The 18,682-nt window shown below is 52.1% G+C and overlaps 1 protein-coding gene across 1 annotated transcript in view; it reads right to left on the reverse strand.

Moving 5' to 3' along the window:
* The window catches only part of LOC147096731 (exocyst complex component 3-like protein 2), a 59,509-nt gene that overhangs the window by 25,235 nt on the left and 15,592 nt on the right, over nt 1-18,682 (reverse strand). Inside the window, exons 2-6 of the mRNA XM_085973336.1 lie at nt 10,063-10,751; nt 5,977-6,622; nt 5,079-5,193; nt 4,103-4,207; nt 1,693-1,793 (exon numbers count right to left, since the gene is read on the reverse strand). Coding sequence (XP_085829462.1) covers nt 1,693-1,793; nt 4,103-4,207; nt 5,079-5,193; nt 5,977-6,622; nt 10,063-10,729 — 1,634 coding nt within the window. The 5' untranslated portion in view covers nt 10,730-10,751. The remainder of the gene's footprint in view (nt 1-1,692; nt 1,794-4,102; nt 4,208-5,078; nt 5,194-5,976; nt 6,623-10,062; nt 10,752-18,682) is intronic.

Below are 18,682 nucleotides of genomic sequence, written 5' to 3' on the forward strand. Positions count from 1 at the left end.
GACCTTCGCTCGCGGGGCGGCATTGAAAGGGGAGGTGCGGCCGCGACCCGCGCCGCCATTTTCTTTTTTTCCGCCGACCCCTAGGTTGGCCCTCCGTGGCAGTCCTTGGCGAGGTCCTGCCCGCCATCGTGGCGCCGGGCTGCTGCCATGGCACCACGCCACCCCGGTGGCCTAGTTGAGGCCATTAAAGGCCCTGCAGAGTGCGCAGCGGCCCTCCCCTTTAACTGATGGGGAGGGGGGGCGTTGAAACGCGGCAGGGCTCTGTGGAGCCTCCGCCGATTGCGCCCTGACATCGCCTCGGTTACCGCCCCACCAGGAAGTGGAGTGCCCGACATTGCGCGCCACTTCCTGTGCGGGGCGGTAAGTCGAATCTAGCGGCCGGGGTGGCACTTCCGTACCGGGCGCTAAATGTCCAGCCTCACCTCGGTTGCCAAACGCGGCGTAACCGAATTTCCTGCCCAGAGTGTTGTTTTAGAAATGAGGAATTATGAGGTTGCCCAATCACAAACTGCACCAAATTCAGTGGCTGACATCTCCACGCACTGGGGCGACATAAGCAAAGCGTCACGCTGTTACAGCCCGGCCCTATATTTCCTGTCTTCAGTTTGACAGGGCCAGTTATCTGAGCTGAGATATTTGGTAAAGAACAATTCAAGGCTTTAGCGCGACAGACAGAGGTCAGAGAGGGTGGGAGAGACAGAGTAAGAAAAGCTCCCACAAACAGCAATGTGATAACGACCAGATAATCTGTTTTAGTGATGTTGGTGGATGTAAAAGATCCCATGGCACGATTTCGAAGAAGAGCAGGGAACTTCTCCCCGAAGTCCTGGTTATTTATCCCTTAACTAACATCACTAAATCAGATTATCTGGTCATTATCACATTGCTGTTTGTGGGAGCTTGCTGTGCGCAGATTGACTGCCCCATTTCCTACAGTATAAAAGTGACTACACTTGAAAAGTACTTCATTGGTTGTAAAGCACTTTGGATCGTCCTGAGGTCGTGAAAGGAGCTATAGAAATGCATCGGTGGCCGTGCCTTCAGCTGCCTGGGCCCTAAGCTCTGGAATTCCCTCCCTAAACCTCTCTCTCCTCCACCGAGCCACATAAGGAGATATTAGGGCTGTTGACCAAAAGCTTGGTGAAAGAGGTCGGTTTTAAGGAGCGTCTTAAAGGAGGAGGAGAGAGAGGCGGAGAGGTTTAGGGAGGGAATTCCAGAGCTCGGGGCCCCGGCAGCTGAAGGCACGGCCGCCAATGGTGGAGGGATTTTAAAAACGGGGAGGCATAAGAAGCCAGAATTGGAGGAGGGCAGATTAATTTTTTTCTTGAATTTGTTTATGGGGTGTGGGCATCGCTGGCAAGGCCAGCATTTATTGCCCATCCCTATCTCAGAGGGTTGTAGGACTGGAGGAGGTTACAGAAATAGGGAGGGGTGAGGCCACGAAAGGATTTGAAAACAAGGATGAGAATTTTAAAATTGAGGCGTTGCTCAACCGGGAGCCAATGTAGGTCAGCGAGCACAGGGTTGCTTTAAGCTGATTCCTGACAGGAGTTTTGCATGGTTAGCAAACTGAGATCCCTCCACTGTGAGCCCGTCACTCGAGCCTCCCCCCACCCCGCCCCACACCCCCACCCCTCCCACACGCACCCCGTGCATCTTCCTACCCTAAACGGGGCACTCGGGGACAAGTACCTTTGCAGGAAGTCGGCCAGGCTACGGAGACAGCAGTGAGCGATTCGAACCCCGAGCTTCTCGGTGATTGCGGCAGATTTTTCAACGTGTTCTTTCAGGTGCTGAGGACAAGATATAAACATTTTTACAAAACTATGAATCGGAAATTTCTCCACCAGGATCCCTTTTAAAGAGGGAGTCTCACCATCAGGGACCCCTTTTAAAGAGGGAGTCTCACCATCAGGGACCCCTTTTAAAGAGGGAGTCTCACCATCAGGGACTCCTTTTAAAGAGAGAGTCTCTCCATCAGGGACCCCTTTTAAAGAGAGTCTCACCATCAGGGACCCCTTTTAAAGAGAGTCTCACCATCAGGGACCCCTTTTAAAGAGGGAGTCTCACCATCAGGGACCCCTTTTAAAGAGGGAATCTCACCATCAGGGACCCCTTTTAAAGAGAGTCTCACCATCAGGGACCCCTTTTAAAGAGGGAGTCTCACCATCAGGGACCCCTTTTAAAGAGAGTCTCACCATCAGGGACCCCTTTTAAAGAGAGTCTCACCATCAGGGACCCCTTTTAAAGAGAGTCTCACCATCAGGGACCCCTTTTAAAGAGAGTCTCACCATCAGGGACCCCTTTTAAAGAGGGAGTCTCACCATCAGGGACCCCTTTTAAAGGGAGTCTCACCATCAGGGACCCCTTTTAAAGGGAGTCTCACCATCAGGGACCCCTTTTAAAGAGAGTCTCACCATCAGGGACCCCTTTTAAAGAGGGAGTCTCACCATCAGGGACTCCTTTTAAAGAGAGAGTCTCTCCATCAGGGACCCCTTTTAAAGAGAGTCTCACCATCAGGGACCCCTTTTAAAGAGAGTCTCACCATCAGGGACCCCTTTTAAAGAGGGAGTCTCACCATCAGGGACCCCTTTTAAAGGGAGTCTCACCATCAGGGACCCCTTTTAAAGAGAGTCTCACCATCAGGGACCCCTTTTAAAGAGGGAGTCTCACCATCAGGGACCCCTTTTAAAGAGGGAGTCTCACCATCAGGGACCCCTTTTAAAGGGGGTCTCACCATCAGGGACCCCTTTTAAAGAGGGAGTCTCACCATCAGGGACTCCTTTTAAAGAGAGAGTCTCTCCATCAGGGACCCCTTTTAAAGAGAGTCTCACCATCAGGGACCCCTTTTAAAGAGGAAGTCTCACCATCAGGGACTCCTTTTAAAGAGAGAGTCTCACCATCAGGGATCCCTTTTAAAGAGAGAGTCTCACCATCAGGGATCCCTTTTAAAGAGGAAGTCTCACCATCAGGGACCCCTTTTAAAGAGAGTCTCACCATCAGGGACCCCTTTTAAAGGGAGTCTCACCAACAGGGACCCCTTTTAAAGAGAGTCTCACCATCAGGGACCCCTTTTAAAGAGGGAGTCTCACCATCAGGGACCCCTTTTAAAGAGGGAGTCTCACCATCAGGGACCCCTTTTAAAGAGGAAGTCTCACCATCAGGGACTCCTTTTAAAGAGGGAGTCTCACCATCAGTGACCCCTTTTAAAGAGAGTCTCACCATCAGGGACCCCTTTTAAAGAGAGTCTCACCATCAGGGACCCCTTTTAAAGAGAGTCTCACCATCAGGGACCCCTTTTAAAGAGGGAGTGTCAGCATCTTTTTAAAGTCAAACTGCAGGAATTATAATCCGGTTTGATTTTTAAAGAAATACCTGCCTCCATTGATTTCTTTATTGGCGAGTCTAGTATCACATTTGGGCAAAGTGTCTGAGAGCAGCGCCTGAGGGAATGGAACGCATAATGACGAGCCATTTCCACAGGGGATGTTATCGACAGTGTTGTCTGAGTTCTGTGCGTGTTAATTGAATAACTTCGTCAAGACCTTTCCTCAGTAGCCTTGGCCGCACAGAGTTAGCCAGCTCCTAAGCGGTGAGTCCCGCTATGTTGAGGGGCGTTGAAAGAAAACCAGATGCTAACCCATGCTGACGAAACGCAATTCATCCTTGGGTCGATCGGCCACCATCTGCTCGTGACCAGTTCTACAACTGCACTGGGCAAGGCCCTCGAGATAGACTACTCTTACACAAGAACACAAGAAGTAGTGGCAGCAGTAGGCCATTCGGCCCCTTGAGCCTGCTCCGCCATTCAATAAGATCATGGCTGATCTTCTACCTCATCTCCACTTTCCTGTACTGTCCCCTGATACCCCTAGAGTCCAAAAATCTATCGATCTCGGTCTTGAATAGACTCAACGACTGAGCCTCCACAGCCCTCTGGGGCAGAGAATTCCAAAGATTCACCACCCTCTGAGTGAAGAAATTCCTCCTCATCTCAGTCCTAAATGGCCGACCCCTTACTCTGAGGCTGTGACCCCTGGTTCGAGACTCTCCAGCCAGGGGGAAACATCCTCCCAGCATCGACCCCGTCAATCCACCTTACCTGAATGACCCTGTTTCCCAACTCCGATTGAAACATTCTGCTCTCCTGTTTCCATTTCTCCTGTTCCGTGGAGAGTTCCTGTTCCATATGTTTCGTAATCTGCGTCTTCAAAACACAAAGAAACGAAACAATCAGAAGCGTCGTTTGGATAAACTCGCGCTCAGCACGGTGAGGGATGCCGGCGGTGAGGAATGGAACCCTTCCCATCTCAGATACCCTGCAGCAGCTCCAGGCGTTCCCAGGTCAGGTACGATGTGGAAGAACGTCGCCTGCACTGTGCCGCAATGATGCGTCTCGACCCTAGTCTCAGATAAGTGCCTCTATTGCACCAATGTGTTCCATTTTCCAATTCCCACACAGTTTGGTCTCTCTTTGTGCCAAGTTAAGGTAGTTTTGCACTCTGGTCCCTTGCTCATGGGGAACTAGGCTGAGACCGAGACCAAACTCCTACTCCAGCATTTAAGGCTTGAGAGGTGATTAGCCCCCTCAAATATGCTCACCAACACTGGCTCATCTACGCTGTTATCCCTGGTGTAGGGGGAAATGTTAGAAGGTTCAACAGCTGGACAGAATGGAGGCAGAATACAACAACCACCTGCATTTATATAGTGCCTTTAACGCAGTAAAACAAGGCGCTTCACTGTAGTGCAATCAGGCGAAAATTGACACCAAGCCAAAGACGGAGACATTGGGACAGGTGACGCAGGGTTTAAGGAGCGTCTTAAAGGAGGAGAGAGAGGGGCAGAGAGAGAATTCCAGAGCTTGGGGCCCAGGCAGCTGAAGGCACAGCCGCCAATGGTGGAGCGACGGAAATCGGGGATGGGCAAGAGGCCAGAATTGGAGGAGATCTCAGGGAGGGTTGTAGGGCGGGAGAAGGTTAGAGAGATAGAGATAGGATAGATCCTGGTATGTTCCAATTTCAGGGAAGCTTTGGTGTTTTTCAGAAATGCTGGTAGGAGTAAGTATCTGATCCTACCTTCACCATGGCGATACACTCATCCTCCAGCCTCTGGACCGTTTCTTCCGGTAACAGCGGTCCCAGCTGTTGTTTTCTGATATGCGCAGCGAGATCCGCGTGGCCCATCACTTCTCTAATAAAAGCAAGACAGGTGTCAGCCGTGGCTCAGTGGGCAGCACCCTCGCCTCGGAGTCAGAAGGTCGTGGGGTTGAGCCCCACTCCAGAGACTTAAGCACAAAAATCTAGGCTGACCCTCCCAGTGCAGTGCCGAGGGAGCGCCGCACTGTCGGAGGTGCCGGCATTCAGATGAGATATCAAACCCGAGCCCCTGTCTGCTCTCTCAGGTGGATGTGAAAGGGGGAAGGCGCTATATTGAAGTAGAGCAGGGGCAGTTCTCCCCGGTGTCCGGGGGCCAATATTTATCCCTCAACCACCACTAAAAACCATTTTTCATGCTGTATGATTCATTCCCATTTGCAACATTTTCACAGTATGTTCTTTCAATTCCTACCTCCCCTCCTAACCGCCCCCCCCCCCCGCATTCCCCCCTGCCCTGTCTCTGCACCTGCTTAATATCTGTTACATCTCCAGCTTTTTCCAGTTCTGATGAAGGGTCCCAGACCTGAAACGTTAACTCTGTTTCTCTCTCCACGGATGCTGCCTGGCCTGCTGAGTATTTCCAGCATTTTCTGTTACACTAAAAACAGATGATCCGGTCATTATCGTATTGCTGTTTGTGGGAGCTTGCTGTGCGCAAATTGGCTGCCGCATTTCCCACATTACAACAGCGACTACACTTCAAAAAGTACTTCATTGGCTGTGAAGCGCTTTGGGACATTCTGAGATCGAGAAAGGCAAGTCTTTCTTTATTTTTCAGTTTTCTCCATCCCCCCTACAGGAAGCCGAATGGTCTTACCTGAAGTAAACATTGTGACACCATTGGAGAAAGATGTAGAGGTCCTGTATTTCCAATTCTTTCTGGCCCATCTCAGAGAGACAGGAAGACAGCCCTTCATGGTAGCTCCTCACGTAGACGTTGAATACGTCATACTCTTTTGGGTAGACCGGAATAATGATCTTTCGGACCGCGATCAAGTCGGTCACGGTCTGCTCTTTGAGGCTGCTCAGCTGCTGGGCGATGGGGCTATTTTCTTTCCCCTTGCTTTGCGACAGCCTCTCGGCCACCGACCCCTTCACCGCTTCCCTCCATTTTCTTCTCAGCTCCCTGGGCCTTCCGGCAGCAGCGGCGCTCCCAGGACCCCCATCCTGACTGGCCCGCGCCTTGTCGACCTTCTCTTCCCTCTCGATGGTCTGCACCATTTGCTCCAAGTGGGGAGCCGGGTGCGATTCGGCCAGCGACTCCGTGACGATTTTCCTCAGCTCGCCCTCCAGCGCCTCGTAGAGTAGCGTCACGTCCCTCGCCTTCCTCCCGCTGTCCTTGCTGGCGCTGGCACCCTCCGAGCTTTGCTGCTTCACCCGCTGGCACTCCTCCTCCAGCTCAATGATGTGGCTGTCGGCCTTCACCAGGTCCCGCTTCTGAATTAGTTGGTGGATTTCAAGAACTGTGAAAAAAAAACGCACAAAAGTAACATTAACAGTCCAACGTCAATAACCGTTTGTCACAGCTCAAATCCTCCGTCCATCTCCCAGCTTACCAAACTTAGAAATGGTTCTAAGTAGCTGGATTGTAACTAGTGGGGTACCGCAAGGATCATGAATCTTTGGAATGCTCTTCCCCAGAGAGCTGTGGAGGCTGGGTCATTGAATATACTTAAGGCGGAGATAGACAGATTTTTGAACGATAAGGGAGTCGAGGGTTATGGGGAGCGGGCAGGGAAGTGGAGTTGAGGCCAAGATCAGATCAGCCGTGATCTTATTGAATGGCGGAGCAGGCTCGAGGGGGCGAATGACCGACTCCTGCTCCTACATCTTATGTTCTTATGATCAGTGCTTGGGCCTCAGCTATTCACAATCTAATTTGGATGAGGGGACCAAATGTAAGATATCCAAGTTTGCTGGGTGGGAATGTAAGTTGTGAGGAGGATGCAAAGAGGCTTCAAGGGGATATAGACAAGCTAAGTGAGTGGGCAAGAACATGGCAAATGGAATACAGGAAACTCTTTGGTCTCCGGCACCGACGGGACCGGCGTGTTGCCGGTTGATCAAAAATTCCGGATGACGGAGAGGGTTATCTACCGAGGTTATTTTTAACAAAGAAAAATAAAAAAATCAAGAAATGTGCAGTATACAGTAATTGGGTACTCACCTACAGAATGTTGTGTTAAATGGATGGTGGAAGATGCTTGATTAAGTACAGTACTGCCAGTTGAGGGTAATGCAATGCAATGACTACCGGCAGCGTGGGAGACACACAGTACCCCTGTAAAATGGCGGATCGGAAGAGACTACTGGCAGCGCGGGAGAGTCAGACTCCTGTTACAGGGGTATTGAGGTGTTCCGACTTCCGACAGCACCAAGAAGCCGAGTAGTGGCAGTTTGGCGAACTACCCCCACTGACTAACTCGGCCACCGCGGGAGGCTCGGACTCGGCAACATTGCCGGTTATTGAGGTGGTGTTTTCGGACTGAGAATTTTGCCGGTTAATAGAGAATTCCGGATATTTAAACAAGAGTTTCCTGTATAACGTGGAGAAATGTGAAGTTATCCACTTTGGTAGGAAAAATAGAAAAGCAGAGTATTTTTTCAATGGTGAGAGATTGGGAAATGTTGGTGTTCAGGGGGACCTGGGTGTCCTTGTACACGAATCACTGAAAGTTAACATGCAGGTACAGCAAGCAATTAGGAAAGCAAATGGTATGTTGGCCTTTATTACAAGAGGATTTGAGTTTAAGAGTAAAGATGTCTTACTGCAATTATATAGGGCCCTGGTGAGACCACACCTGGAGTATTGTGCACAGTTTTGGTCTCCTTACCTAAGGAAGGATATACTTGCCATAGAGGGAGTGCAGCGAAGGTTCACCAGACTGGTTCCTGGGATGGGGGGATTGTCCTATGATTCTCCTAGGCCTACATTCGCTAGAGTTTAGAAGAATGAGAGGTGATCTCATTGCAACATACAAAATTCTTACAGGGTTAGACAGGGTAGATGCAGGGAGGATGTTTCCCCTGGCTGGGGAGTCTAGAACCAGGGGTCACAGTCTCAGAATAAGGGGTCGGCCATTCAGGACTGAGATGAGGAGGAATTTCTTCACTCAGAGGGTGGTGAATCTTTGGAATTCTCTACCCCAGAGGGCTGTGGAGGCTCAGTCGTTGAGTATGTTCAAGACAGAGTTCGATAGATTTTTGGATATTAAGGGAATCAAGGGATATGGGGATAGTGCAGGAAAGTGGAGATGAGGTAGAAGATCAGCCATGATCTTATTGATTGGTGGAGCAGGTTCGAGGGGCCGAATGGCCGACTCCTGCTACTGTTTCTTATGTTCTTATTGCGCAAAGCCACGCCATTTGACATAAATACAAGTTCTTTCTTTCTATGTAGCTGTTGTATTTGCCTGCAAGCCATGAATGCTTGACTGCCAGCCCGTATCTTCACTTCTTTGACAATGTTCTTTTACTAGACGGCAAGCCCTCTTATCTACTGGCCCACCCTCGCAAGTCAATGGGCCCAGCGCCCAGGCTCAAACACAATGGCGGGCAGTGGCCGAATTGCTGTTTGGAACTTCCTGCCTCCAGCAGCTGTCGACGGGCTTGCTGCCTCGCCATCCGCTCGAGAGAACAGGTGCCTCCCCCTGTGTCAGGGAGGTTTCCCTCCCGCGCACAAACCTTTAGCCCTTCTTATAGCCGGTGATCCGGACTCGAGTCGCCAACTCTGGTGGGACGCAGTCCTGGAGCTTTCGGCACGTGACCCGCCCCCCCCACCCCTCCCGCCATTGGTCGCCTGACACGCCTGTCCTGGCGCCGCCCCTCCTTCCCCACACCAATTGGATAGCGACTGGACTCTTCGCTACCCGATTGGATTACTTGAGGCCGTCCATCATGCCCGATATTTTTAGAACCAAAAATATTAATTACTTTCTTTTCAAAAACGCAATTTTTTTTAATGGCCCCCCCCCCCCTTTATGATTTTCTTCCCTGGGTTTTGCTCCCGGCAGTGTCCTGGAGATTAATCTATAATTCCTGGAGACTCCAGGGAAATCTTGGAGGGTTGGCAACGCCCAGATCCATTAGGATCCTTGCCAACCAAGAGGGAACGAGGAAGTTAAAGTGCCCTGTGAAAAGTGGAGTACTTTAATTAGCTCAAGGTCCTTTCTATCTGCATTATGATTTTACACAAAAGCTATTCGTAGCCGGTTCAGGATGCGTTCATCTTATAACTTTACATGTCAGCCGTGGCTCAGTGGGCAGCACTCGCGTCTCTGAGTCCGAAGGTTGTGGGTTCATAGTCCCACTCCAGGAACTTGAGTACAGTATAGTAAAGCTAGGCTGACACTCCCAGTGCAGTGCTGAGGGAGTGCTGCACTGTCTGAGCTGTCGTCTTTCAGATGAGACGCTAGGCCGAGGCCTCGTCTGCCCTCTCAGGTGGATGTAAAAGATCCAACAGCAATTATTTCGAAGAAGAGCAGGGGAATTCTCCCCAGTGTCCTGGGCCAATATTTATCCCTCAATCAACAGATTAACTGGTCATTATCACATTGCTGATTGTGGGAGCTTGCTATGCGCAAATTGGCTGCCGTGTTTCCTACATTACAACAGTGACTACACTTCAAAAAGTACTTCATTGGCTGTGAAGCGCTTTGGGACATCCGGTGGTCGTGAAAGGCGCTATATAAATGCAAGTCTTTCTTGTGGTAGCGAGTTCCACATTCTCACCGCTCTCTGGGTAAAGAAGTTTCTCCTGAATTCCCAATTGGGTTTATTAGGGACTATCTTATATGTATGGCCCCTAGTTTCGGACATGACCACTCACCGCCCCCCCACCCCCCACAATCTGCGCTGTAACCCCCACCAAGATTGTGCGCACGTCTCTGCGAGGGGAGCGTACCTGACAGAGGCTCCTTGACTTTGGCTACCGTCTCGGTTGGTTTCTCCGCCTCGCCCTCCAGATCGGGTTTCTCCAGCAGGGACTCCGTCTTCCCCTTGCTCCATTTCAGAAAGGACAGCCTCTTCCTCGACTCCGAGTCCGCTGGCGAGGCCTCCTTCTCCGAGCCGCCGCCGATCTTCACCGGCGAGGGGAGCTCCTCCGAGTGCCTGTGGCCTTTCTTCTTCTCCGGGCTCTTCCGAAGCGAGTCCGGCTCGGTCGGCGACGACGGGAATTTGAAGAACGACTTCTTCTCTCCGTTTTTCTCCTCGGTCGGAGATTTCCCTTTCTTCTTGTTCTTCCCCAACACCTTCCTCAGGGACAATGTCAGCGTCCCGTGTTTCTCGCCGCCATTTTTCTTGGGCGAGGAGCCATCGCCCGCTCGCTGGCTTTCGTTGAGAGGCTCTGCTGCCTCAGTGGCATTCTCTTTCTCCGCCTCTTCATCAAAAGGACTCTTCTCTTGGTTTAAGTCTTCGGCAAAGGGATTCGTCTCGCTGCTCAGGTCTTCCTCGAAAGGGTTGGATCCACCATTCATGCTGCCACCCAATATTATTTCTTTGTGCAGCTTTGCGGTTCCCCCATACAGTTTCGTGGGGCTCAGCCTAGTTAAGCTGCTCTTCAGGATTGGCATCGGACTGGCACTTTAGCACCTCCTGTACATCGAAAGAAAGGCACATTTGTTACACCAAGTCATTTAAAACGAGCATTCCCTTTACAATAGCCCATTCATCCATGTGTTTCTTATCTCCAGACTCAACAATCCAATTCTCTATTGGCCGACCTCCCATCTTTCACACTCTGTAAACTTGAGCTCGTCCAAAACTCGGCTGCCCGTGTCCCAACTCGCACCAAGTCCCGTTCGCCCATCCCCCTCCCCCAGTGCTCGCTGACCTACATTGACACCCGGTTAAGCAATGCCTCGATTTAAAATTTTTCATCCTGGTGTTCAAATCCCTCCATGACTTCACCCCTCCCGATCTCTGTAACCTCCTCCAGTTCTACAACCCTCCCAGATCTCCGCGCTCCTCCGATTCTGGCTTCTTGTGCATCCCCCGATTTCCTTCGCCCCATCATTGGCGGCCGTGCCTTCAGCTGCCTGGACCATAAGCTCTGGAATTCCCTCCCTAAACCTCTCTTTCCTCCTTTAAGATGCTCCTTAAAACCCACCTCTTTGACCAAGCTTTTGGTCACCTGCCCTAATTTATCCTTAATAACAACAGAAAAAGCTGGAAAAACTCAGCAGGCGGGGGCCTACCTGCGGCCGGGGGGGCGCAATTTAAAAGCAAGGTGCGGGGCGGCCATTTTTGTTGCTGGCCGCCTGCCAGCACCTGCCTCCGCTGCCGTCCCCGGCCTCCTGAACCGCCCCCCCGCAGAATGCCAGCTGTGCGCCAAGAGCCTGGCACTTCTTTTCAGTGCCGGGCTCTTTTGCCAGCACTCCCGATCCGCGGGGGCCCAGCTGGGCCCTGGTTCACGCTGCGCAAGGCCTCTCCCCTTTAAGATGGGGAGGAAGGCCATGTGGGGTGCTTCCAGTTGCGCCCCACTTCCCTCTTGGGGCGCAACCACTCAATTTCCGGCGCGGGGGCGCAACTTTTTCCGGAGCACTAAAAGTAGTGCCCTTGCAAAGTTAGCACCCCAAATGGTGCACTACTCAATTTTTAGCCCTTGCATTTCTATAGCGCCTTTCACGACCACCGGACGTTCCAAAGCGCTTTACAGCCAATGAAGTACTTTTGAAGTGGAGTCACTGTTGTAATGTGGGAAACGCGGCAGCCAATTTTGCGCACAGCAAGCTCCCGCAAACAGCGATGTGATAATGAGCAGATCATCTGGTTTTTGTGATGTTGGCTGAGGAATAAATATTGGCCCCAGGACATTCTATGTAATTCTTTCTCCAGAACATGCTCTTCCTCCTCAACGGCTGCTAAACTTGCGTGACCTTTCCCGAGATACTGTGGCATTCCCTTCCTCAGTTTTCCCTTCCTGCTACCATCTACAAGCCTAGCGTGGCCAAATCCAGTAACTGCTGTCTGAGGTGCCGTTTTTCAGGTGAGAAATGAGGAGGAATTTCTTCACCCAGAGAGTGGTGAACCTGTGGAATTCTCTACCACAGAAGGCAGTAGAGGCCAATTCATTAAATATATTCAGGAAGGAGTTGGATATATTTCTTAAGGCTAAAGGGATCAAGGGATATGGGGAGAAGGCAGGGACAGGGTACTGAATTTGGATGATCAGCCATGAGCGCATTGAATGGTGGAGCAGGCTCGAGGGGCCGAATGGCCTACTCCTGCTCCTATCTTCTATGTTTCTATGAGACGTTAAACCGATCTCACGGCCACTATTTCGAAGGAGAGCAGGGGGGGCGGGAGGAGTTCTCCCCGGTGTCCTGGGGCCAATATTTATCCCTCAGTCAACATTACTAAAAAAACAGACGATCTGATCATTATCACATTGCTGTTTGTGGGAACTTGCTGTGCGCAAATTGGCTGCCTCGTTTCCGAGATTACGACAGTGACCGCACTTCAAAAAGTACTTCAATGGCTGTAAAGAGCTTTGGGACGTCCTGAGGTCGTGAAAGGCACTACATAAATGCAAGTCTTTCTTACTGACCAGTTGCGGAGGTTCCTCCTCTTAATTTCAGGCCCAATTAGTTCACTTCCAGCCACACCTGAGTGTTTTATTTTAAATTTCACCTGTGTGTCGACCGTGAAGACCTTTCTCCCAGACCCTGTGATCCTGCCCCCCCACTATTTTATACATAGGGAGTATCGCATCACATCACATCACAGAATCACAGAAATCACAGAAACCCCACAGTGCAGATAGAGGCCATTTCGGCCCATCGAGCCTGCACCGACACATATCCCACCCGATCCCCGTAACCCCTACACCAACACATATCCCACCCTATCCCCGTAACCCCACGTATTTAATCCCCCTAACACTAAGGGTCAATTTATCATAGCCAATCATCCTAACCCGCACATCTTTGGACTGTGGGAGGAAACGGAGCACCCGGAGGAAACCCACGCAAACACAGGGAGAATGTGCAAACTCCACACAGTCACCCGAGGCCGGATTCGAACCCGGGTCCCTGGCGCTGTGAGGCAACAGTGCTCCGCTGACCCCGTTGGACATAGCGTCCGGCGGTAAGTCAGGGGGGCACTACCGAAGATCGTGGCCAGGGCGCGAGCGGGGCGCTGGGCACGGCGATGATGTCATCACTGGTGGCGCAGCGCCACGAGGCACTACCGGTTAGCGCCGCTGCTAACCTCCCGCTCAATTTCGCGGGAGGCGCCGCACTCAGGCGCTAGTTGCTTTGCGCCTGTTAGCGTCCTCTTAAGGCGCTAATGGGAGGCACATAGCAACCCAATTTTTCCCCGAGTCTTTCTTTATGTACAGCACAGAAACAGGCCATTCGGCCCAACTGGTCCGTGCCATGTTTATGCTCCACACCAGCCTCCTCCCACCCTCTCTTCATCTCACCCCATCAACATACCCTTTCTCCCTCGTGTTTATCTAGCTTCCCCTTAAATGCATCTATACTATTTGCTTCAACCACTCCCTGTGGTAGCGAGTTCCACATTCTCACCACTCTCTGGGTAAAGAAGTTTCTCCTGAATTCCCTATTGGATTTATTAGTGACTGTCTTATATTGGTGGCCTCTAGTTATGCTCTTCCCCACAAGTGGAAACATTTTCTCTACGTCTACCCTATCGACCCCCTTCATAATTTTAAAGACCTCTATCAGGACGCCCCTCAGCCTTCCCTTTTCTAGAGAAAAGAGCCCCGGCCGGTTCAGTCTTTCCTGAGAGTTATAATCTCTCAGCTCTGGTATCGTTCTTGTAAATGTTCTTTGCACCTTCTCCAGTGCTTCCACATCCCTTTTGTACTATGGAGACCAGAACCGTTCGCAGTACTCCCGAGTGCGGTCTAACCAACGTTCTACCTAAGTTTAACATCACTTCTCTGCTTTTCAATTCTATCGCTCTAGAAAGGAACCCGAGGGCTTGGTCTGCAGTTTTTCTGGTCTCGTTAACTAGCGAGGAGAATTCAGAGCCTCGTTGGTCGCGGTTAGTTCAAAGGCTCTGTTTTGCGCCAATCTGCATGTTCATTGTCCTCAGGATATTTCAGCATCATTTCAGTAACCAGCAAGCAAACCAGCCCATGTCTCCGCCGGCCTGTCTGAGGAGACGCTTACGTTTTCAGATTGTTATTATGCTTTTCAACACATTTCAATCAAAGAAAGAAAAAAATTACAGCCAATGACGTGCTTTTGAAGGGTCGTTGCTGTTGAGCAATCAGCAGCAAAGCAAACTCCAGTAGTTCACCCCGTGTACTCACCGCACCCCCTCACCCTCCCCCACCCCACCCCCTCACCCCCACCGCGCCCCCCTCCCCCACCTCACACCCCACCCCACCACACTCCACCGCACCCCCTCACCCACCCCACCCCCTCACCCCCACCGCACCCCCTCCCCCACCTCACACCCCACCCCCTCCCCCACCCCACCATACTCCACCGCACCCCTCCCCCACCGCACCCCCTCCCCCTCCCCCACCCCCTCACCCCCACCGCACCCCTCCCCCACCACACCGCACCCCCTCCCCCTCCCCCTCACCCCCTCCCCCACCTCACACCCCACCCCCTCCCCCACCCCACCACACTCCACCGCACCCCCTCACCCTCCCCCACCCCACCCCCTCACCCCCACCGCACCCCCTCCCCCACCTCACACCCCACCCCCTCCCCCACCCCACCACACTCCTCCTCCCCACCCCCTCACCCCCACCGCACCCCCTCCCCCCCACACTCCACCGCACCCCCTCACCCTCCCCCACCCCACCCCCTCACCCCCACCGCACCCCCTCCCCCACCTCACACCCCACCCCCTCCCCCACCCCCTCACCCTCCTCCTCCCCACCCCCTCACCCCCACCGCACCCCCTCCCCCACCTCACACCCCACCCCCTCCCCCACCACACTCCACCCCCTCCCCCACCTCACACCCCACCCCCTCCCCCACCTCACACCCCACCCCCTCCCCCACCTCACACCCCACCCCCTCCCCCACCACACTCCACCGCACCCCCTCACCCTCCCCCACCCCACCCCCTCACCCCACCCCCTCACCCCCACCCCACTCACCTCCTCCCTCACCCCATTCCCCGCCCCTCCCCCACACCCCCCAACCCCACACCCTCACCCTCACCTCCTCCCTGCCCCCTCCCCCACCTCCCTTCCTCTCTCACCCCACCTCCCTTCCTCACCCCTCTCTCTCATCCCACCTCACCCCCCCCCTCACCCCCTCTCACCCCACCCCCCCCTTACCCCACCCCCTCCTTCCCTCTCATCCCACCCCCTCGCCCCTCTCACCCCACCCCTCCCCCTCTCTCACCCCGCCCCCTCCCTCACTCTCTGGCTCCCGATCCGGTTATACACCTGGTGACCTTACTGAGACTGGTGAGAAGACTTTGACAACAAGCACCGATGCTTTGATGTTGTGTTCCAATTGCATGGCTACCAACTGGGAGAATGGCTGGCTACACAACCAGCACCTTACGTACAGTTCTCACGAAAGATCTTTGACCTGAAATGTTGACTCTCGTTTCTCTCTCTCTCTCTCTCTCCGCAGAAACTGAGCGTTTCCAGCGTTTTCAGTTTCTACGCCTCACGCCTGCGCCCTTTCGATCAAGAACTGTGTCGCTCGCCAGCTCAGTCCTGCGATTCCGAATGGATTAACTGTTGCTATTTTCCGGGAGGGAGGAATGGGGTGTAATTAGCCCAAGTGCCTCGGGGTAGGAAGGGGACGATCCAGAGTTGACGCTCCTTTTTTGGAAAGTGCCCATGAGTTGAGGGCTTGTCTGTGCTTCTCTCCATAGCTGACTATTCTGCCAATGCTCATGGTCATAGAGAATAGCCACTGCTGTGAGGTGCCAATGAATGTCTGTGGAACTGTCCCCCAACAACAACAGCTTATATTTATATACAGTACATACAATACAATGATACACCGCAGAAGGAGGCCATTCGGCCCATCGTGCCTGTGGCGGCTCTTTGGAAGAGCGTTTCAATCAGTCCCACTCTCTACTCCTTCCCAATAGTCCTGCAAATTTTTCCTTTTCAAATATTTATCCAACTCCCTTTTGAAAGTTTAAGATATTTTCAGTGAGTTTATAGCTGCTTCAATCTATACCTCGACACCCCCTAGCCCCTGAACCAAAAAAACCCAACACGGTTCGCTAAATATGCACTGAGGGGGAAAAGTTCAGTTGTTTGCGCCTCCCGTTAGCGCCTTAAGAGGGCGCTAATGGGGCGCAAAGCAACTAGCGCCCGGGCACGGCGATGTTTGCGCCGCTCGCGAAATTAACTAGACATTTTGCAGCGGCGCTAAACACTACCGCCACGATCTCCTGCGCCGGCAGATCGTGACGTCAGTCGAGTGTGCAACGCCCCGGTAGCGCCCCGGACCGGATATTGAGTGGCGCCCCCTGCCTTACCGCCTGCTGCTAGCAACGACAGGTTGAGGGGAGCGTTTTGCTGTCAGAAAGGGACTGGGGGAGCGCTATTTAAAGGAGACCGCTTCCTGCCTTTTTTTGTTAGTGACATTTTTGCACCACGCATTCTGAGAGAGAGAGAGAGAGACTTCTGGAGAGATTCAACGCTGTGTGAAGGAGTTTTGAGTTCTGAGCAGCACTTTGCAGGTTCATTTTGATTTGCCCTTCCTTGCTTCGCCAGCGCTCTGAGGTAACGCCTCGCTCCTCGGCCTTTGCGCCTTAAGACAGGTGTGAAGCGCCTGATTTAGCGCTCCAATCACCTCCAGGGGCGATAAAAGCCAAGTTTGCCGTCGGAGGCGATAATTAGCGCCAGGCGCTAAACTTAGCGCACGGCCGATAATGGCGCCCAAACGGGGCGATACTGAATTTTTCCCCCTAGGTATATTCTTACACTAATCGGTCGAGTATGAGCTCAAAGTGAGAGGTGGATGGAGTGGAGCCGATGCTTTCAGCTATTGGGTGGGATTAGTGAATGGCTATTTCATATATTGGCCCAGTAATTCCTGTCACAACGCGCGAGTACGGACGGGGTACTCACGCGTGTGCCCGGAGGAATTGCCGGTTTTCAGCATGCACAGCGCATGCGCTGAAAACCGGCATTTCCTGTCCTCTGACCCAAGGGGTTAAGAGGCAGAACGCGTACGACTTGTGAGGCAGCGCGTGCGCAGTGAAATTCCTTTTTTTTTCAGAGTTGCCCGAGTGTAAAGGCCTCCGGTTTTTACGCGTGGAAAAACCAGACATAAGTACTTAGTTTTACAGGTAAGTGGTCTTTTAGTACAATTTAGAAATTTTTTTCCCACAGGTTTATTATTTTTAAAGAATTTACAGTAAGGTAAGTTTAGTTTTAGACCCCATTTTAAAAAAATTAATTTTTTTCAAAAATTTGATTAATTGTTTAAAATATTTTTTTAAACTTATTTATAGTTAATATAATCAGTGGGATGTTTTTTAAAATTTTATTTAAAGTTTAAGTAGTGTTTTGGGCGCCCGTAGTTTTCATGAGTTTGACAGTTCTTACTCTCAAACTCATGAATGAAGTTTCCCCTCCTCTGATTGGCTGCACAGTGCTCACCTGATCCCAGCCGGCACATCGCACTAACTACGCTGCTGGATCAGGTAAGCACATCGCGCCGACATCTGAACCGGGCCAGTGACAGGAAATGCAAGCAGGCCCGGGCTTCAGATGTCGGCGCGCCGGGTGAGTGCAGATCGTGGGCTTGCACGGGCGGCAAGCCCCCGATCCTAATTTCAGGGCCATTATTTACAGGTAGTGCGGTCTGCTGTGGGCTGGCTCGAAATCTATTTACTCAGTATTAAAGCACTAAGGCTGAGGGCATTTAGACAGCGGAGACCCTTCAGTACTGGGGGCGAGGGAGGGGAGGGGAGGGGTGGGTCACTCTATGAATTGGCTCCAAATCTAGCACCTTTAACGTCGCAAAACATCCCGTGGCGCTTCACAGGAGCGTTAGCAGAGAAAATTGGACACCGGGCCACATAAGGAGATATTAGGACAGATGACCAAAAGCTTGTTCAAAGGGGTAGGTTTTAAGGAGCGTCTTAAAGAAGGAGAGAGACGGAGAGATTTAGGGAGGGAATGCCAGAGCTTAGGGCCCAGGTGGCTGAAGGCACGGCCGCCAATGGTGGAGTGATGGAAATCGGGGGATACTCAAGAGGGCAGAATTGGAGGAGCGCAGAGATCTGGGAGGGCTGTAGGTTACAGAGGTTACAGAGATAGGGAGGGGAGCGAGGGCCATGGAGGGATTTGAACACAAGGATGAGAATTTTAAAATCGAGGCTACAATTGGCATTCATTCTGCTGGCCCAATGAGGGGGGGGGGGCGGGGAAACATTGGTGTCAGGTGAGAGCAGGACTGGGTATGACTGACCGATGACCCCACGATCGAATATCCTACCAACACTCGCCATCTGGACTCACACATGAAGAATGGTCACACTGGGCATTCTGCTGCCACGCATGAATCTGGCAAAGGAGCAGTGAAAGGAGAGGCGTTCCTCCAAATTAGTCACAT

This window comes from Somniosus microcephalus, chromosome 34 (assembly GCF_052327205.1).
Source record: "Somniosus microcephalus isolate GS21.2 chromosome 34, FLI_Smic_1.0, whole genome shotgun sequence".
Classification (NCBI taxonomy): domain Eukaryota; kingdom Metazoa; phylum Chordata; class Chondrichthyes; order Squaliformes; family Somniosidae; genus Somniosus; species Somniosus microcephalus.